This window comes from Argentina silus (assembly GCF_951799395.1).
Source record: "Argentina silus genome assembly, chromosome: 1".
NCBI lineage: Eukaryota > Metazoa > Chordata > Actinopteri > Argentiniformes > Argentinidae > Argentina > Argentina silus.
The window spans coordinates 5,120,697-5,142,259 of record NC_139655.1 but is presented as its reverse complement, the minus strand read 5'-3'; the positions used below and the strand labels follow the sequence as shown (position 1 = coordinate 5,142,259).

The following is a 21,563-nucleotide window of genomic DNA, read 5'->3' as shown; positions in this document are numbered from 1 at the left end:
TCATCAGAGAGGAGTTTTTTCTGAAAGCAATGATCATTTCTTTAGTTTTCTTTGTGTTTAAGATCAATGAGTTATTTGAGCACCAGTTGTAGAAGTGGTTAATCTCAGCTCTATAACTGGTCTCATCGTTGGTGAAAAGGCCTATCAGAGCCACATCATCTGCAAATTTTATCATTGTACAATTATCCTGATGACTAACACAGTCATTGGTATACAATGTGAACAGCAAAGGTGAATGGACACAACCTTCTGATACCCCAGTCTGAGTGCTGATGACAGATGACTGTCCTCCATGGACATGGACATACTGTTGCCTCTCAATAAGGAAGTTATATATTAATCTTATGAGGGTAAGATTTACACCCATGCTACCCAGCTTCACTGTCAATAGATCTACCTGGACAGTATTAAAGGCAGATGAGAAATCAGCAAACCGTATGCGCACATAAGATGATGGGGTTTCCAAGTGTTTGTAAACTTGGTTCAGAAGTGTTACTGTCGCATCCTTCACAGCCCTCTTTGCTCTATATGCAAGTTGTAGAGCATCCATCTGTCCATTGGTTTCAGACTTTAAGTGAGATAAAACACCATTGAGATAAAAACATTTCATCTTACTGCAGTTAAAGCTACCGGTCTAAAATCATTTAATTCAAAGGGATTTCTTTTTTTAGGTAGCAGGATTATTTTAGACATTTTCCATGACCTCGGATGTTTCTAAAGAGTTTTAGTGAATTACAGGGCTCAACTCTTGGTGCGCCTCACTTCCTCCGATGTTACACGTATTGGTGTGCCACCCTCTCTCCAGTCCGCCTTTGGGCTCAAATTGGGATGGTCTGTCAGTCTCATAACATGCAAAAAAGCAATTTGGGTCATTGGCAAACTGTACTGTCTGTGCAGAGTTGGTCCGCTGTGAGTTCAGTTCAACCACTGTCTTTATTCTGCGCCTCCCTTGCATCGTTGGCCTTGAGTAGCTGCTCCACTTTAGCTTTGTGGTCCCTCTTAGATTGGTTCATTTGCGTCTGTATTTCTCTCTGAATTAGTTTTCCTGTGCGTCTGTCATTCATTTTAAATGCCCATTCTTTTCCAATTAGAAGCTTTTTCATATCAGCAGTAACCCAGGGTTTAGTATTTGCGTATGTTTTTGTTTGTTTGGTGGGGATCACATTATCTGCACAGAAGTTAATATAGGATGTGACCACTTCTGTATGTTCGTCTATATCTGGGCATTCAAACACCTCCCAGGCCGTACATTCAAAGCAGCCTTGTAAAGTCGATACACTGTCCTCATCCCATACTTTCACTGATCTTGCTTTGAGTTTTTCAGTTTTAAATTTTTGTCTGTAAGATGGTAGTAAAAACACAGTGTCATGGTCGGATGCACCTGTCGGTGGTTTTCTGGTTGCCTTGTCGCCAGTCTTAATATTGCCATAGCATAGATCAATGGTTTTTGATCCTCTAGTATAACATTTGACATATTGCTGATAGTGTGGCAGCGCCGATGCTAATGAGCAACCATTAAAGTCACCCAATATTATTTTTGGTGCATCTGAGGAGATAGCTTCCAGATCTTGGACGTGTTGGTAAAGAGTCTCTATGGCCACCTTATAGTTTCCATCTGGGTGGATATAAACCAGGATCAGAAAAATTTGTCCAAATTCCCGTGGCAAATATGTGGGCCTCAATGAGATCAAAAACAGTTCTATGTTAGGTGTACTTGTGGTGTGTCTCACCATTTAGCTTTTGCACCATTTGCTGTTTATGTACAAACACACGCCCCCTCCAATCATTTTACCCGTTGCTTGTTGATCTCTATCCTGGCGTATCGGTGTGTCAAACCCCGGTAATGCAAGAGTGTCGTTGTCAATTGAGGGTTTCAACCAGGTGTCGGAAAAACATAAAAGGCAACTGTCTCTATACTCATACAAATATTGTACGGAAGCATGCATCAAGCATTGGATAAGATTATTGTTGGGAGAGGAGGTTTTGTTTGTACCCCATTTCCTGGTGCATGTGGGAAGCCCGGGCCGCTCCATTCCTCCGGGAAGTAGGTGTCGGTCTCCAAAGCCGACCAGCTGCTCGCTGAGCCAGCTGGAGTAACTCCTCCCTCCTGTAGGGAATGTATGACTTGCCAAAAAAAGTTTAATAATCCATAAAGTCAGCAGCGAAAATCCCAGTTTACAGATGATGACAGACATATTTAGATATAAATCACTGCAATGATGCCTTGTTAAAAAATACATTAAAATACTCATAGACCTAAAAAGCAAGACATTAACTACCAATCAAACAGACAGAGCTCTCATGTACGTGTCAGCCGCAGAGCCGCGCCAACCCAAAGAGGAAGCATTTTGTCTTCTTTTAACTCCAACAGTTTGGATTTGAAATCAAACAATTACTATGAGTAAACATACTGTAGATTCTCAGCTTTAATTAAATGTTTTCTTCTGTCAGATTTTTAGCTTTCATTTAGAAATTACAACCCTTTTTATGCATAGTAAACCCATTTTCAGGGCACCAAAAGTATTGGAAAATTGGCTTGACAGGTGTTTCTGGTAAGTCAGGTGTATTCCGTCATATAATTTGTGCAGGAATAAGAGAGCTGTCAATGTCTAGTATTGATTATAGGCTTTGCATTTGCCTTTGCCTTGACCAAAGAATGCTCACCATAATTAAGAAAAAGCCCAACCTTAAATTGTACATAAGTATACTTTCAAAAAGTATACCTGACCTGTCATGTCATTTAATCTGGCCTTTAGCATAATTACAAAAAGTGTACTTGATTGTCATCTAATTTAATCTGTACTTCAGTATACTTTACTAAAGGTGTACGAGAATGTCATTTCATTAAATGTGCACTTTAGTTATATACTTACAAAGAGTATACTTGATTGTCATGTCCTTACGTATGTACTTCAGTATACTTACAATAAGTATACTTGGTTGTCATGTCTTTATTTACTTAACAATAGTATACTGGTATTTCATGGACTCTAATCCCATACTTCTTTAAAAAATGTATTTTACTTATAACAAATGTACCTGAGAGATGGTACAGAATGTTTGGTATCCTGGTCCTTCAACTGCAATTCAATGCAGTTGAAGGGCCAGTTTTGGCAAGTAGATATCTTGGTCGCCTTGGGCCATGAGTTTAACCATTTCAGCTACAGTTTGAACAAAAACATTGGTAGAGTAACCTGAAAAAAACCCTTGGAAAAAAATATGTTATGAAGTATGTTTAGAATATAATGTTAATATACTTTAAGTACCAGCATTCTTGTCTTAAATGTAAGTTTTGGTTTACAAATAAACGTAGTTTGGTTATTAACTGGATTCATTGCCGATTTTGAGATTGGATGTACTAACAGTAATACCCTCCAGTTGTGTATACTTAGATTCCTGCTACCCCACAATTATGTGTATTTCGTTGCTAACCAAAATAATTAGGACCAAGATAAGGTATGCCATTCATTCAGGCCTATGTACAAGTCTGACCTGCTGCAAGAGTTGCCTGGTAACATGGCATGTCCCATGCCATGAATTAATACAGATTAAAAGTGAAAATAGAAAACAACATAAATACCAATGCATTTCTAATCTAACTGAAGTGTACTTTTTTGTATACACAGAATATGCTAGTTACTGCTATGCTACTATGTTGAAAAGACTAGATAATAATAGATAATCTATTTTAAGTATAATTAAGTATGAATTAAGAGGAGTTAATTTACTATTTAATTTGCCTAAAACCTACCTAATTCGTAACTTAAGGATATTACATCTAAAATTGTTGTTTTCCCTGAGTGGGCTGCCTATTCACCGTTCCACTAATCATCAATGTAAAACGGAGTAATCGGTGGTTGACATAATTAATGAAAATAGCCTATTTGTCAGCATGTAGGCCTGGCAGGAGAGGCTCTAGGAGGTAGAAATTGGAGGGCAGGCTCATTGTAATGCATGGAATGGAATGAGGAATGGTGTCAAACACGTGGTTTCTACCTCCACCAGTCTCCCCTAAGGTGTAGACATAGGGCTTCATCATTACAGGGTGAGCAGGACTGTCTACATGAACCAAAAGCGGTGTTCTATCCACCTGCAATTCCCTTTCCAAAGACACCTTTCCGTGCAATCTGTGCCAGCCTTTTGCGAGTTGGCCTTGCATTCACGTGAAAAAGGTGCATGCTTTAATGCAAGTACAGACCTATAATTTTTGTGGGTTTTTTTGGGTCACATGGATGAATCATTCTACAAAAGTGGGTCGTAAAAAATTGCCTCCACTAACTGTTTAGACTTTTTTTTGTTTCTAACATCCCTAACACACACACACACACACACACACACACACACACACACACACACACAGTTCCATTGGCAATCCCATAAACAAAAATCTACAAAGACAAACACTCATTGAAATGAATAGCATGCATCATCCCTACAGTCCACACTTCCACACTTAGCATGCATGTATCTTGTACTGATATGATTTATGCATATGAGAGAGAGGGCTGGGATGGTTAGGGGTAAGTAAGGTCTCACGTCTCTGTCACAGACTGACTGGTAGTTGGCACGTACCCCCTGGCACCTGGACCCGTCATAGAGATTTTGATGATGGATTTAAACTCTTTAATCATTAGAGCCAGAGAAACTTTGCCATCTCCGACCAGCCAGTTCCCAATCTGGAGGCATCAACATGACGTAGATGATACGAGAGGATCTCTCTCCTTAGATGTCGCAGAATAAAGAGCCATATGCTACCATGTTTTGCTTGGGAGCTGAATTGTTTATTTCTAAAACACTGGGAAACGATAACAGTATAGCTACAGAGTGATGATATTTGTCCTGGTGTGGATGTATACTGACAGTGTTGATATGATTATATTCGAAACCAGTCACTTCCTGACTCAGATTTTTTATTTAGATCACCAGACGTCCAGGAAGGAGGAATAAATAGTTGAGCTGTTCAATAATGTGATCATTTAGTCATGAAAAGTGAGTTTCAGTGAGTGATCCTGGCAGCATCAGATAAACAGGGCCTGTTATTATACATTCCCCTCTGTAAGTATTGGGCCAGTGAAGCATTTGTTTCTTCTTTTTGGCTCTGTACTCCAAAACTTTGGATTTTAAATCAAACCATTACTATGAGGTTAAAGTGAAGATTCTCAGCTTTTATTTGTATACTGGTTTCACCATTTAGAAATGACAACACTTTGTATACATAATCCCCTTATTTTATGGCACCAAATGTATTGGGACAATTGGCATGACTGGTGTTTCAGGTGTCAGATGTGTTCTGTCACATCATTTGTGCAGGTATAGGAGAGCTGCCATTGCCTAGTCTTGATTCTAGGCTTTTCATTTCCCTTTGGAGTCTGCTATTGGTGTCTGTCAACATGAGGACCAAAGAGGTGTCACTGTAAGTCAAGGGAAAACTGAAATGTAGCCGAAATCTTAGGCTTACCAAAATCAACAGTTTGGAACATCATTCAAAATAAATAATGCACTGGTGAGCTCAGCAATCGCAAACAGTCTGGTAGGCCAAGGAAGATCTCTGCGGTGGATGAAAAATACTCACCTTTAAAATCCCCAAACAACTGTTCGACAGATCAGGAACATTCTCTAGGAATTAGGTGTGAAAGTGTAAGAGACCACCATCTGCTGAAGATTTCACCAGCCTAACTACAGGTTACATTCCAAGGTGCAGCCTCAAAAAAAGTATGGACAGGTTAGTTAGCCTGCAGAATTCTGGAAAAAGGTCTTGTGGACAGATAAGATGAATATGATCATGTACCAGAGTGATTGCAAGAGGAACATTTGGAGAAAAAAGGAACTGCCCAAGATCCAACACATACTACCTCATCTGTGAAACATGGTGGAGGGGGTGTTGTTGTGGTTTGGGCATGTATGCTTGCCACTAGAACTGGCTTGTCTTAATAGTAGTCATCCCAACATGGAAACAAATCTGGAGGCATTTTCATGACTACAACACCTTTTTTGATAGCCAACATCTCCAAGTCACGTCCTGAAGCGTGATTAACACCTGGTCCAACCCCTGGTCCAACCCCTGGTCCAACACCTGGTCCAACACCTGGTCCAACCCCTGGTCCAACCCCTGGTCCAACACCTGGTCCAACCCCTGGTCCAACACCTGGTCCAACCCCTGGTCCAACCCCTGGTCCAACCCCCATGGTCCATTTGTGCTAGCCTTACCGTACCTTTACCCTCATCATGGTGATTCGAAATTGACCTTAAAGTTCTGAATGGCTTAGAGAGAAAGACAATAGCAGTTATTTGCATGATCAATGCGCGATTACATGTGAATAGCCCTTCATTACACCCGTATGTCAAAATGCAGGCTAATTGTTTTACTTAAGCCACAACATTGTTTGTCTCTCTGTCTATTTATACCTTGTTTTTAATGAGCGTCCTATTATACCTCCTCCCATGTATGTATGTACTGTAGGCTACAGTTTGTAGGCAAGTAGTGGGCAGTCAATGTGTAATGATGTGGATAATGGACAATCTATTTGTGTGCATGTGCATGTGCGTGTGTGTGGGTGTGTGTGGGTGTGTGTGGGTGTGCGTATGTGTGTCTGGCGGGTTCATGAAAAAATAGTTGCTCAGTATCGTCCATCGAAACCTTACAATTATAATCTGCGAAGGCAGAAATGGACAACTTCTTCACATCAATTTCCCTAGCAAACGATTGATTGCAAAAATGGAACCCGAAGTATAAACACAACCGGTGCATTATTTTTTGCATGGTATTGATCAAATTCAATGATTACACTGTTACACTAACATCAACAAATGGATGTCTCCGGACCTCACTCCGGGTACTTTGGCTAGTAATGACAGCCCAGGGCTTCTAGTATTAATTAATGATGTAACTGCTGACAGCAGCAGCAGAATTAATTCTGAAGTGTATAGAAACATCATCAGAACAACGTCTGCTCGAGTACAAGAATATGCTTCCAAAGTCATGGACGGCGCTTTATCATACAGGAGACAATGACGCCAAACATATTGCCATAGCAACTAGGGAGTTTTTCAGGGCCAAAAACTTGTAGAAAGATTTTAGAAAAAAAAGACAAAAAACAAATAACAACTGAAGATGGCTGCTGTACAAGCCTGGCAGAGCATCACCAGAGAAGACACCCAGCGTCTGGTGGGCTCAATGGGTCACAGACTCGCATACAACGGATATGTGACCAAATAAACATGAGTGCTTAACTTGGATATAATATGATGTCATAAAATAGAGACTATGTATAATAAGTGTTATAATTTCTAAATGGTGAAACCAATTTGTACACAAATACCCTAAAATAAAACTGGGGAATCTGTACTTCAACCTCATAATAGTAATTTGATTTCAAATCCAAACCTTTTGGAGTATAGTGCCAAAAGAAGAAAGATGCTTCACTGTTCCAATACGCACAGAGGGCCAGTGTATATGACCATTCAATGGTGCACCTTTAGCCTTCAAGCAGAGCAGAGACACACAATAGGACTGGGACCGACAAAGGAAGGAATAAAAATAGTGGGGCCAGCCAGACAGACAGAACATGCCATTGAATTCTCCCAGCCTTCCCCAATATAAGACACAAAGCTACTGTCTCTGACAGCTGATGAGGATAAGATAGCCTGGTCAAACAACACATTAATGTACCAGATCTGTAATGCACTCCTGAGCTGTTGCCAGGCACATGCAGACACACACACACACACACACACACACACACACACACACACACACACACATACACTCATGCACCTTGTACAATCCAAGTGATTCTTTACCTCTCGCACTGATATCATTAATCTTGTCACGGGGAGGGCACCCTCACATTTATTCAACAGGAACGCTGCCCCCTGGCCAATCAGAGCCATCCGTTTCCCCACTCCAGTGAATACCGTGAGCACCAGAGGTTTTAATGACCCTGTCCCTGGGTTTATGGGGGAATTGAGGTAGTAAGAGAGTTAGACCTTATGCTGCCTCAGAAATACTGCCCACTTTCACTTTAATTAAGCCAACTCTCTTTAGCCACTCTGGTAACAGGTAGTGGTATATGGAGGATAAGCCCTATGAGTACATACAGGGCCCATTGGAGGTACATGATACAATGCCATAGTGTAATGGTCATTGATATTACAGGGGGACCATCAATAGGTTTTAGCACTATCATTGACAAATGAATAAAGAGGGCACTAATAAGTGCTTTAGCGAGTGCAGGGGTCAAGGGCCATATGCTGTGGTTGCACACAGACACATACACAGACACACACACACACACACACACACACACACACACTCACACACAAACACAAACACAGGCCAAGTGTATCCAATGGCAGTCTCTGGCCTGCAGGCCCCAACTGATCAATGCCCCTTTGCTCTTTTGGTTTTGCCCTTAAAGATATAAATCATTGATGTTGTCTATGAAATGACAAGATCACTTATGTCAGTCCTCAAGCAGCCTGGATATTCTACCCTGCTCTCCCCAATGATACACAGTAGGTCTTTATCCCCTTGGTGCGTCCTCTGTCACCAACTCTGAATCCAATAGTCTTTAGCAATGAGGGATGCAGTATCAGTGTGGCCACCACTCGATTGTATTGACCTGGGTTGGCATGTCAGAGAGAGTAAAGACCTCTTGATTGACTCCTGCTTGGATAACATGTCCAACTCCATACATAAATAATGGCAGGGATTCCACAGACTTTCAGATGGATGAGATGCACATTTGCTTGAATTTCAAGTTTTTCAGAACAAACTCCATAGTTTAAGAACGCTATTCTAAGGTCGATTTGTTTGACCCTGTATGTATTTTAAGGGCTGCCAAGAGGAGGTGGTCCACTTGTCTGCCCACCGAAACGTTCATTAAACTAATTTGGAGTGTCACATCTTAAGCTAAGTGCCATAAGTCAGCTACAGGGTCATTCACTTGTATTCCACTCCAGGTCTTAATTGGCTACTTAAGCATATCACATTACTAATGGAGCAAATGTAATATTCCTAATATGAATGAATCAGGCCATGCTATTAGGTAACTGTATCTACAGCCTCTCTGCAGTTTCGGTCCTCCACAATCTGCGTTTGTTTTTGTATCTATTTATTTTGTGTATTTTAAACTACAGTATGATATGTCCTATACACGCTGTGGAGCCACTGCTTAGGTTCAGTCTCCTGATAGTTTGGACTGCCTAACTTATGTTAGGCATATCACCTTTGGGACCTTAATATACTCTATACAGTACATGCTCTAATATAGTGGTTTTCAAAAGATTATGCAGGACAAGATTACAGTAGACTACAGTTTGTCTATCCAAAACTGCCGCTAGCTAATGTTGTTGTAGACCTGGACTGTTAGTCTGTTTGTCTGTGGTTGGCTGTTATTGTTGCAGGCTTGGGGAGAGAGAAGTTATACTGTTTGTCTGTGGTTGGCTATTGTTGTTGCAGGCTTGGAGAGAGACGACTTACAGTTAGTCTGTGGTTGATTCCCTTGAGGCCCTGAGGAAGTTGTGGATGCCCCCCAACTAGACTTCTCTCCCTGTCAAGTCTAAACTAGGTGCAGAGAATGGTTGGGAGTGTGTGGGGGGGGGGGGGTGCTAATGGCCATCTCAGGAGAGGGAATGCCTTGTTCCTACTTCCCAGACTGCACTGCAGGCCAGAGGAAGGCATCTCAGGAAGCAATTAATGCTAGAGCTAGCAAGCGGGAGATCTGTTTGGCGCTAATGCGAGCTGAAGTGTCTAAATGGGGGGGCTCAATGTCAACTGTCAACACCATACAGCTTCAGGGAGGGTGGGCTGCGTTGTTAAGGCTGCATTGCCACAGTGCTGTCCATCTGTGTGCCTCCAATAACTCCTTTCTTTGTGATTGTCCAGCATGTCTGCCCTGCCAAATTACCTGTGCACACCTCTCGGCCTTAATATTCACTCCTGTGATTGTGTTTAAATTTTGCTTTCATAACTGATTCGGCGGGATGTGTGTGTTCTTTTCCCTATTATTGTTGCTCATTCATACATTAAAATCTGACATGAGCAAACATTTATTTACAGAGTATTTGACCCAATTTGCTTGATTACAACAACACCTGCACATTAGATTGAATTTAATTGCTTCACTTACTTAACCCACTTAAGGGCCATGTTACATTAACTCTGCTCAATTTGGTGGGATCAGCAGCGTTACGTGGGCATGTGTAGCCTGCGTTTGTGGGTAATTATGATTAATTAGCCAGTGATGTCTGGCTACAAAGCTATGGTGAAGCAGAGTAAATGTGGGAAATGACTTGCTTGAATGTAATGAGAGAACCCTTATTCTTCTGAAGAGATAATAGATTAAATGATAAGAAGAAGGGGGGGGGGGGCAATCTCCCTGGAAACCATGCTTTTGTGTTGTATTGTTTTTTGTTTTTTTCTATTAACATTGGTGGGGAAAGGACAACATTCTGTCCTCCCCCTCATTGTCAATCAGAATTCCATTACTTTGGAGGTCATAGAATTGGCGCTTGAGGCAAGCTGAATATTCTGTGGGCTTGTATTGCTCTGTACTAGTTTGAAAAAGATAAATAAATAAATCAATACTTAACAATGCGCGCAGTCTCCTCGATTCAAGGAGAACTGTGAACTTTTTTCTGATATAAGAGTGGGTTGTAGACTTAGACCAACAGAAAAACTTGTTATACGTTAACCTGTCTGAGCAATTTAAGCACATAGCCTCATGGGTAATTTTATGAATACATATCATGACCTCTAGCGAACCGCCAGTGGTTGGCACTCTCAACAGCCTTAAGCGGTTTCTCTTTGAAAATACCACAGGAAAACAAAACGCCTAACCCGCATGAATATTTATTTTCAGTAGAGACGATAGGAACAGAAATAGACAAAGAAATAGAAAGAGAGGTAGAAAGACAGAGATTGAGAGAAAGTCAGAGGGAGAAGGTGAGGGAGAGAGACCGACAGAGGGACTGCATATCAGTGTCTCACTCATGACCACACACTTCAGAGCAAAGTACTGTATGGCGGCCTGCCTGCATTAAATGAAGACAGACACTGAGAATGAGGAGGCCCAGGGGAGAAGATTTGTCATTAAAATCTGATTAAATACACGTTAACAGCATTATTCCTTTAAGCTGCCGCAGCACTGAGGGCCTCCCCTGACAGCAGAACCAGAGCTGGTTCTGATTCCCACACAACACCGCCCACGGCTAAAAGACCAGAGGGTCTGCCGCCGGTCTCCTTCATTATGTCAGCAGTGTGTGACGGTATCATTTTTGCCCCATGATTAAAATGTTGGCTGTGTTAGGGGAAACTGAAGGTTAAACCACAAAAGGCTCAGACCCCCCCAGTCACAGAGAATAAGGAGGGGAGGGGAGGGGGGTAGAAGAACTGCCTCATCAGTTCTGCAAACGTCCAGTTTAACCACCTCCCCATTAGTGTACAATATAAGATTTAATAATCCTCGGTATTGATTGGGTTTTACTGGAAATAGGGTTAGGGTTAGGGTCAATGACAATAAATGACAATAAAACAGCCTATTGTGTTTTATTTCGTGTTCTGAACATGAGCCCCGCTTGGTTCGATGCCCTCATTGCCTCCAGTAGCTACTGTGCGCAACGGTTTTTACTGTGACTACAGTTAACTGTTAGTAGTGATATTATGCTAGTTTACGGCATCACCACACAGACACACTCCACCCAGACAGACAGTCCTGATGCAGGCGTCTGCTGTTGCTAGACTGCTTGTTGATGCTGTGGACCTGAGGCACGTCAGAGTGTGATGTCCCCCGCCACCCCAGAGCCTCCTGGGTAATGAGATGCAAATCAGGGCCTGTAGGAAAATAATGACCCATCATTTATGCGCGGCGTGTATACCTGGGGGGATGGCGGTGTCGTTTGTCACCCAGGAGCACTTTAGCGCATGATGCACATCAATTCCTACTACGAGCACGTCTCCTGCGACACGCAGCGCCATAATAGGTTTAATAATGGGCACTCCTCGTCATGCATGGAAGGGGATCTTACAGGCCTGGGAGAGATGAGCTAACATCATAGAGAGCCGCTATGCTCCTAATCGCCCCTGACGACAAGGCCTGGAATCAGCCGTGTCACAGATCAGTTGAGTGTTAAGATAGATCAAAGTCCACTGATTGGTTTAGGAGTGTGTTGTTCCTCAGAAATGGTTATATTTATCTGTGGGATAAAGCTAAGCGTCTTAAAGCTGCGCAGTGATGGCCGTGGGGGATAAACAAGGCCAGCTGTCACTGGAGTTTGTCATAAGACGTCAGCACTACTGTGTGGGTTTGGCCCTCCATCATCTCACTCCTCAGCACCATGCCTCCCTCGCTCCTCATTAGGAAGAAACAGGAGGGGTCGGTGTGTTCAGTAAAAGCAAACAGGAAAAAAACATTTTGCAATGGAGGAGGTGCTACGTGAACTTGTCTAAGCACTGATGTCTTGTTTTAGTGGAGTTATAAGTGATTTTATATGTATTTTTATAACCCCGATATGTTGCCATCATCGCAACATAAATCCATATGTGTCTGTAATCAGTCTCTTAAATTATTTGTTGTCTTAGCCAATCATTTTGGGAGGGGCTCCTTAGCCAATAGGAGTTATGATATGCTCTAAAAAGGCCACAATAATCAGGAAGGTGAAAATAAAATGAGCTTCAATTGTTCTTCGAGGTCTTCTCATATTCTAGTAGATACATTACAGGTGGGCTCTGAGTGACTACGACTCTCCTCTCATCTCCAATCTCCAATCTCCAACAGGACACACAGGCCAACAGTGTTGTTTCATGAACACCAATACATACATGATATGACACTGTACACAAGGTCCCAACAGGGGAGTATGGTTACCTCCAATGCCAGGACTCACACAGCCAAATCCATTTCTCTCTCTCATAGGACAACAATGGCAACCCTGTTGACTCTCTGCAACATAATCAATGCAGGGATTTTTGAAATTAGAAAGGAAGGGATGTTTGAAAGCTAGATTTCTTTCCTGTCTGGTGTGATATTCAGGAGTGGTGATACACATACTGTATGGAATTCATGCTTCTAGTTGTCACTTTCAGTATTCAGCTGACTGTGTAGCATTATAACAATCATTTGTTTGTGGGGTTGATTTCTCTGAATCATAGCAAACAAAGGGATAGCTCTTTATGGTGTATCTGCTGCTATACGTCAAACATTGAATCTAGGTAAATACAATACATATTCACTATATAGATAATTGATAGATAATTGATTTAGAGAATAACAAGCCAGCATATCCACAATGAAAAGGACTCAAATAAATGTTTCAATGCAGTGTTTATGATATTTTGACTCATGAAGAGTGGTGTCAAGGAGAGTTCAACATGTCTCAATGGTTTACTTTCTCACTTCCCCAGCAGACATCATTTTATTTTAATTTGCCATAACAAACATGCACGTATTCATGCCCCTTGCCACCCTCTCAGTGACTGACATTATCCACCAACTCCAAGTGAGAAACACACTGTGAGAAACACACTGCCTCTCTCGAGACTCAACTCTCGTCTCCATCCCCTTGTACAACAATTCCACTCTGCTTGTTTCATTTAGTCTGTTCTCTCTCTCTCTCTCTCTCTCTCTCTCTCTATCTCTCTCTCTCTCTATCTCTCTCTCTATCTATCTCTCTCTCTCTATCTATCTCTCTCTCTCTCTCTGTCTCGCTCACCAAGTGTGACCTTACTGCAATTACGATGCCTCCAGAGGGACAATTATAAATAAGTTATCTTCCAAGGAAGAAGAAAGAGAAAGGAACAGTAATGATGCAGTTTCTTTCGTGGAACCCTTGGAATTGCTCAGCATACCTCTTTGATAACATGCAAATGATAGTCAAGGTCATCCCGTCCTTCAACTGCATTGTTCACTCTTTTTGTGCTTTTATTCTATGATTTGAAATTTGCATGAATGTTGATGTGTTTTTTTTTCCCTCTCTTTTTCCTTGACAGGTGCAAGTGCAACCTTCATGCCAACAGCTGTGAGTTTAAAGAGAAGCTGAGCTGTGAGTGTGAGCACAACACCACAGGGCCTGACTGTGGGCGCTGTAAGAGAAATTACCAGGGCCGAGCATGGAGCGCAGGCTCCTATCTCCCCATCCCCAAGGGCACGGCAAATATCTGTGAGTAACCAACACACACACGCGTACGTACACACTAGAGTTTTACATTTCAGCCCAGGACCCGACGGGCTAGGTCCGAGCCAGGTCAGGCCAGGCCTGATTTTTCTGATGGCTGATTCAGGCCGGACCAGGCTTGGGTTTCCCCGCGACAGAGCTGTTTATTTTTTTTTATTTTGATGTGATCTTGCATTGCAGTGTGTGATCATTTGCAGCGGCTCTCTCTCCCTCCCTCTCCCTCTGCTGTAGTCAGGGATAGATGCTTAGCAGCAGCACCTGTTCAATTCAATGTTTTTGTTGTTCTTATTTTCGTTTATAAAAAAAATAAAATAAACATGCCCAATTCGCCCCTGATGAAGAGTATTATATCAATTGAAAGCATAACAAACTCTGCTGCGTGAAGCCTTCTCTTATGGAGCGCTGTTGCCATGAAAAGCTTACAAACACAACAAATACAGTATAAGGTATTCTATAAAGGCCGGTGTCAATAGAGTTGTTGATAGTTCCTAATATGGTGAGTTTTCAATCAGTCTCTCTATCTACTTTTCTGAGCGAGTGGCTTTCTCCTTTCTCCTTTCTCCTTTACTCTGTGGCGCTGCAATTTTGCTGCTGTGCTCAATGGATGAAGAAAGGCACTCACACACATTCTCAGAGGCTCCCACTCACCACACACCTCACCAGTATGACACATGCAGTCCTGTCTTTCTATCCACAAAGCCTGACCCCAGTGGCAGCGGGAGGTGATGTAATTCAGAGGGCTTTACCATAGTCGACCCTGCTCTCGACCCTGGCCCTGCTCTCTATCTCTCCTTCTCATCTCTCACACAACGGCCACTAAACTGAACATGTATGCTGTTCTGTCCAATAAACAATACTTTATGTGGGTGGTATGGTCACGTCCAGTTTGTCATCGCTACATTTTACTGTAGGTTCATTCATAACAAATAAGAATATAGGAGGACAGTCACAGAACATACATAATATAGGACCCTATACATTGAAAGCCTCCCTGAACAAGTGAGTTTTTAGTAAGATCTTAAAAGAGCCAATTCTGTCTGCAGCTGTCATGTATTGGTATTTTGGATTTGCACAGCTTTTTGAAACGAGACAATTTGTTTTTCATTCTTCCTTCTAATCAGGTCACATACAGTATGTCCAATGTCAGGCTTGGGGACAAGGGGACTGGTGGTCTTTAAGTGGGCTTGAATACAGCCGGTTATTCCAGTTCAGGGAGCTCTTTTAGGATGCCCTGTGGTGCCCAGATGATGGTGACAGGTGCTTTTTTTTTTGCAGAGCACTGCCATCCTCTCATGACACACACACACACACACACACACACACACATACACACACACACACACACACACACACACACACACACATACACACACACACACCACCCAGCCCACTTTTGCCTGAACTAAGCCATTACTATCAAATGAATACCACATGCCTCTGAGATGCACAATACATTACTGTATGGCATAATGGCAATTTGGGAAATAATGCTAATCACATACAGACAAAGAACAAGTCATGTGAGCAAAGCCATAACAAGTCATTTCTTCATGCCATTGATAATAGATTGAGTGTGTTGGCGTTTCTAAGCCAGCGTTATCCCAGGCTTGTGTGTTATTGCGTCCAGTTGGATTGTTTTTTTCTTCAGTTGATCTCTAGGCTAGTGGGTGAGGACATATTTCCCTCCCAGGTACTGGGAGTTATGAATCTTAGGGAGTGTTAGCAAGATGGCCATTCTAAGACTTAGATTGACAGCACGTTATTAAAAAACCAGGCACACACACACACACACACACACACACACACACACACACACACACGTACATGTTCTCCCTTATACTAACCCACACACGCTCTCCTTCACCCAAGTGATGAAAAACAGCCTGTCTGTAAAGTGCATTATTATGCTTTGGGTTGAAAAAAATCTATAATGCAATAACACTGTGAAAGATCTATAGCAACGTAAGGCTCTCCCCCTAGAATAAAGAAAATTCATGATTCTGACAGAAAATGCTCCTTACCCCATTTTGTAATTTCAAAACCAATCACAGGTAATTTCAAAAACTCTCTCTACATGTTCTCCCAACCTAATGAGCATATGGCTGCCCAATAGAGACAAATTTGTCAAAGATGAAAATGTAATTAAGATTTAATTTCTTTTTACGATGCACATCAAGTCGTCTCGTGTGGTAACGAGATCAATAAATCATCGTAGAGAGAATGATATGTTGTTCTATAGCCTACAGTACATATATGTTACAGTGTCATATCTATATTCTAACAAGTTGAAGAGGGAGAGGAGTTTCTCTCTAAGCAAGTGAGTGATGGAGAAAGGAAGGGACAGGTGAGACAGAGGGAAGGGAAGTGGGCATCACTCTCTGTCACAGATAACTCTGCCTTCTGGAACACTCTCACTCTCTCTATCTCTCACTCTTTCTCTCTCTCGCTCTCTCTCTCCCTCTATCTTTCTTTCTCTCTCCCTCTCTCTCTCTCTCTCTCTCTCTCTCTCTCCCTCTATCTTTCTTTCTCTCCCTCTCTCCCTCCCTCTTTCTCTCTCCCTCTCTCTCTCTCTCCCTCTATCTTTATTTCTCTCTCTCTCTCCCTCTCTCCCTCCCTCTTTCTCTCTCTCTCTCTCCCTCTCTCTCCCTCCATGTGTCAGTGAAGGAAGAAGAAGAGCGATCAGTTTGAGAATTACCTATGGCAGTTCATTTCACTAGGCCAAGGGTTCCGTGGAAGATGGAGGATAGTGGCGGGCTAAAGCTTTTATAACTCTGCCGGAGGAAACTAGATACTAGAGCTGAGGGGACCTCCTGAGCTGTGAGCACTTTTCTGGAAGCAAAACTTGAAGAAGCTTTATGATGCATGAAATGTCTTAGAGCAGCAGTGAAATTGTAGCAAGGTAATACTTACCACTCTGTATCTCTAAATAGTGTTAAATGACTGAAAAGCATATGGTCTGAGACGCGAGTATCGAACACATTTCTGTTCTATAATTCCCTCTGTCACAGCCAGGATTAGGATTCACATGTAAAACTTCAAATCAAGCCAGGGGCGGAGTGTGTAAATTACCCCAGATCAAAGCAGTAAAAGGCAGACGTGTCCCAAGGTGGATTTGGAGGGATTTGAACGCTCCTCTCTGACCTAGACCTCGGCCCGTGGGGAGAGAAGATGAACATGATATCAGCTTTTATGTGACTTATTGATTGTACAGCTTTTTATCATTTAATTATTTTTCCGTTACAGTATTCTTTCCTGGGCAAAGTAGCGCTAACAGGATCTAGGAATATTTCGCTAAAGCCAGATCCATGACATAGAGATCATGCACAAAAGGGTCTGTTGAGGAAAGAAGCTGATTTAAAAAAGTACAATAGGCTTAACAGCTCCAACCTCAGCCAGGCTAGAATATAAATACTGTCGGATCTGGAGGTGACAGTTGCAATAAGTTTAAATAATTGCCAGTGCACATCAATTCGGCAATTTATGAATTGCATTTTTTGCTGTTGTTTTCTAATTAGAGTACATCAGTGCATAACTACTATACCAGATGTCACTGCATTGTTGTTTGTCCTTGAATTCAGTGATAGGATTCTTATGGGGAAAAAAAACATGTTCTTAAAACATGAACACACACACACACACACACACATCCTACTCATTTCACCAGTCTGAGTATATTTGTACAACAGTCTGGCAAAAGTCAACCAACATCAACTCGAGAAGGAAAATATACAGTTATTTTTTGTAAAGATTGTTTTCCAGTTTCTTTTCAATTTATATAGACTGCAGGCACATGTTGGTTCTGTTACTCACAGCGATAAACAAAGGCCCCTTCATATGTTGCCCTATATTTTAATGCCTAAACTCAGCAAGTGAACGCAAAGCGACCTTGTTTAAAACCGACTGCTGTTAAGCTCCAGTATAATTAAGGGTTTCTCTAGCAAGCGTCTCCAGGGTGCACTGTGGATACTGTAATTAGTGAAATCTAAAGGTCTAGATAGCCGTCTTGTCTGCACAAGTAGGTGAAGAGCTCTCCATACATTATCTAATTATTTGGCTCCCTGTTTCTGTATCCAAACACTACACACACATACATACAGTAAACACACACCCTGCTCCCCCCTGTTGTTTTCCTGTTGTTATTTTTCTATTTCCTCTTCTATTTGCATTTCCTCCACAAACTGCTGAACCTGTGCACACTACTTTATTATCTTTCCATTCTTGATCTCCGTCTGTTTTCTCATTCTTCCCATTCTCTCTCTCTCTCTTTCCTTCTTTTTCCCTCTCTCTCTCTCTCTCTCTCTCTCCTTCCCTCCATTCTTTCTCTGTCTTTTGGTTTTGTTTTATGCTCTCGTTCTTCTCCCATGAGACCCAGCTGGTTTACTTTGCCTTTTCCACATTTCGCTCTCTGCAGCTGCGATGGTAATCTTTCTTTCAAATATTTGTTTCTTCCGTCTCAGGATTTGCCACCGTGTGCCTCATTCCCCGGAATCTTAACTGTGCCTCCGAACTCAGCACACAAGCACTTTAACACTTGCCACCTTCAATACAAATCTATTCCCCTTTTCCCCCAGAAGACGTTTAGACGGAACAGGCGAGCGTTCAAGCTAGGGCAACCTGTAATTTTGCTCCAGAGGAATTCAATCAAATTATGTATGGTGGTTGTCGTGGTATGGATGGGCAAACTCCCTCCACTAATGGTTACCTGTGTTTGTCACCACTGCCACCGCCCATGCTGGAGAGACGATGATGGATTGCTAGATAATGATGGCAGCCAGGGAGAGTAATTACTAACTTTGCCTGCGGTGGAAATTTAGCAGATAAGCTTTTCCTGGATGGTCCAGGTGGACGCAAGGCAAACAGACAAGACTTGGTCAAGGTCAGAATGGGATTCTGTTGGAAACAATGTAATGAGGCTCGCAGGCATTAACTATTGCTGTAATGACACAAACAAAGTGTGTGTGAGGGGGAAAAGCCCAACCCCAAACAAACCTGAACAAAGGTGTCCTTTTTCTCATACACACAAACACACACACACATACACACACACACACACAGTGGGTAGCTAATTGGCATATAGGTGTTACACGAGAAGGTCTGAAGAACCAAATGACGGCACACAGACAGGGTAGTAATGGTTAAGCCCGAAGGCATATTTAATAATAAAGTATAGGGAGAGGGGTAGGGGAGAGAAGGATAATCCAAAGGGGTCGTCGGGGTCCAGTCCAGGGGTCGTTAGCGGGAGGTCCAGTAGCTGAGAGGGGTTGGGGGTCGAAGTACAGGTAGGGGCTAGGTCCGTGGAATGCATAGACGAGGGGGTCTGAGGGAGACGAGGGTTCTGGAGGGGCACAGGTGAACAAGGTGAGTCACAAGGGGAAGACAAGACACAAGGAATTAGCAAGGATACTCTGGAGGGCTGAAGCGTCTGTGGGTCCCGTGGAAAGTTACCGTCACAGTACATTCTGGCACTGGAGTGGAGTTCAGGCAGGGTTTATGTAGGCAGGTGATTGGCGATGGGTTGCAGGTGCGCTGATTGGTGATAGGGAACAGGTGCGCTGCTGACTGGGGGCTGGACGCTCCAGCGATGATTGCCAGGGCCTCAAGGTGGTGCCAGAGGGTGGGTTAGGAGGCCTTCCTCGCCTTCCCAGACTTTCATGTTTCGTTAGAACTTGTCTTTTGGAAGTCTGGAGAATTCATGATTGGAAATTGAATTTGAATGGAGCGCAGGCTGCAAGTGGTCACATTTTCATTGGTTCTGAGCAGAAGTGATGTTTCGAGAACAACAACCGCCTACCCGTTTTCATTACTCTTGCGGAGAGCAAATTAGTCAGCATTAGCCAATTAAGTTACTTAACATTGCTAGCAAGCTATATTCTTTAAAATGGACATTGCTGAAGTTTTCCTGGAATTTAATTTTATTTATTTATTTTTTGTTGGAACACTACCTCCACCCCCTCTCTAACACACTTTCTGCCTCAAACTTCCCCAGGCCTTCCGAACAAGGTGAGAAGAAAGACTGGGAGCACAGGTTACAATCTGGCCAATCATCACCCTGAGTGTAGAGCTACAGCTGCTAATTTGAGTGTTATGTAGGGCAGCTGTAGATCCAGCAAGGGGTTAATTACGACCAAACAACCACTGGGAGGATGGCTGAGAAATAGACTGTCAGCACAACATGTGTTCAGGGCCGTTTGGCTGACATTATGACTGGAGTCATGAATGGGGAGAGGCTATTAAGAAGGTTTATGTATGTGTGTTTTGGGCAATTATCTAAATAAAACAGCCAGATGTGTGTTTCAGAGGGTGTTCTTTGATGTGTTTAAGCACATACTGTACCGTGCACCCTACCACGCCTTTAGGTATCATGTTCACCATGAAACGACTAGTGACCTTAGAGAGATTGAGAAGAGGAGCTCATAAAAATCAATGGAGCGCACCATAAACATAAGCACCCTAATGCTTTTCCTGTGTGATACTGTACAATTAGATTTCTACCATGGACTGTAATGGAGAGTTGGAGAGGTGAAGGGGATTGGAAATGATGGTGATTGAAAATGAATCTAATGATGCGACATACGATCTTCAACATCTGCTGCAGCCTGCAGGTTGTTCATAAAGGAAATAATTGTGTTGACAGGCAACGCTGCTCTGATCGTGACCCGGAGAACATAAGGTTGTTGAAAATCCTCGTGAACTCATGAAATGATAGATTTAATGTGTGGGTTGTGTTGACAACCTTTAATTCATGAAATTAATATTATGTGAAATAAAAAGCCAGAAGGAGAAAACTGCTGCACTGCAATCCACTACAGTCTGAAAATGTAAATAAATTATAATAAATAAATGCAGTTAGTTAGAAATGAATCTGTTTTCCAAATGTATTTGTAGATGTATGATTCCATAAACTAATATACACTGACAAATGTTCAGTCTTGAAGAGAACTGCAATTGCACAAATTCATCAACATTTAACTATAAACCAATACAACTCATCCATTACCTCTCTGATCTTTATCCTTAGTGGTTCATAACTGTAATTCTTTAGAATCAAAATAATGACTGTACCTGTCTCTGCTCTCTCCCGTCTCTCTCCTTAATTGAGACCGTGGGTTACATTACCCCATCTTTTTAGATGAGCAGATAACTGCACATATAATTTTGTTTTGTCAGCTGCATAAGCAGTTTATCTTTTTATTTTATTCTAATTATTGTATCTTTTTGCTGTGTAATCTACTTTATGCTGTGTTACAGAATAAAGTAGATACTAAATGTTGTAGGCCTATGTTGTACTTATTATTCTTTAAATAAGTGCTGGAGTCATGCTCCATGGCAACTCTGTTCTATGGATTCAAAATGTTGTCATTTCCATACTTGGTTTGTAAGCTACAGTGGCA

The 21,563-nt window shown here is 42.2% G+C and overlaps 1 protein-coding gene across 3 annotated transcripts in view; it reads left to right on the top strand.

Moving 5' to 3' along the window:
- The window catches only part of ntng1a (netrin g1a), a gene marked incomplete at its 5' end in the record, with an annotated part of 79,804 nt that overhangs the window by 40,459 nt on the left and 17,782 nt on the right, over positions 1-21,563 (top strand). For 2 of the 3 annotated variants that reach the window (XM_083671759.1, XM_083671760.1), the window contains one exon: positions 13,988-14,157. In XM_083671759.1, coding sequence (XP_083527885.1) covers positions 13,988-14,157 — 170 coding nt within the window. Of the gene's footprint in view, positions 1-13,987; positions 14,162-21,563 lie in introns of all 3 variants that reach the window. The other variant, XM_083671761.1, reaches the window with a different exon arrangement.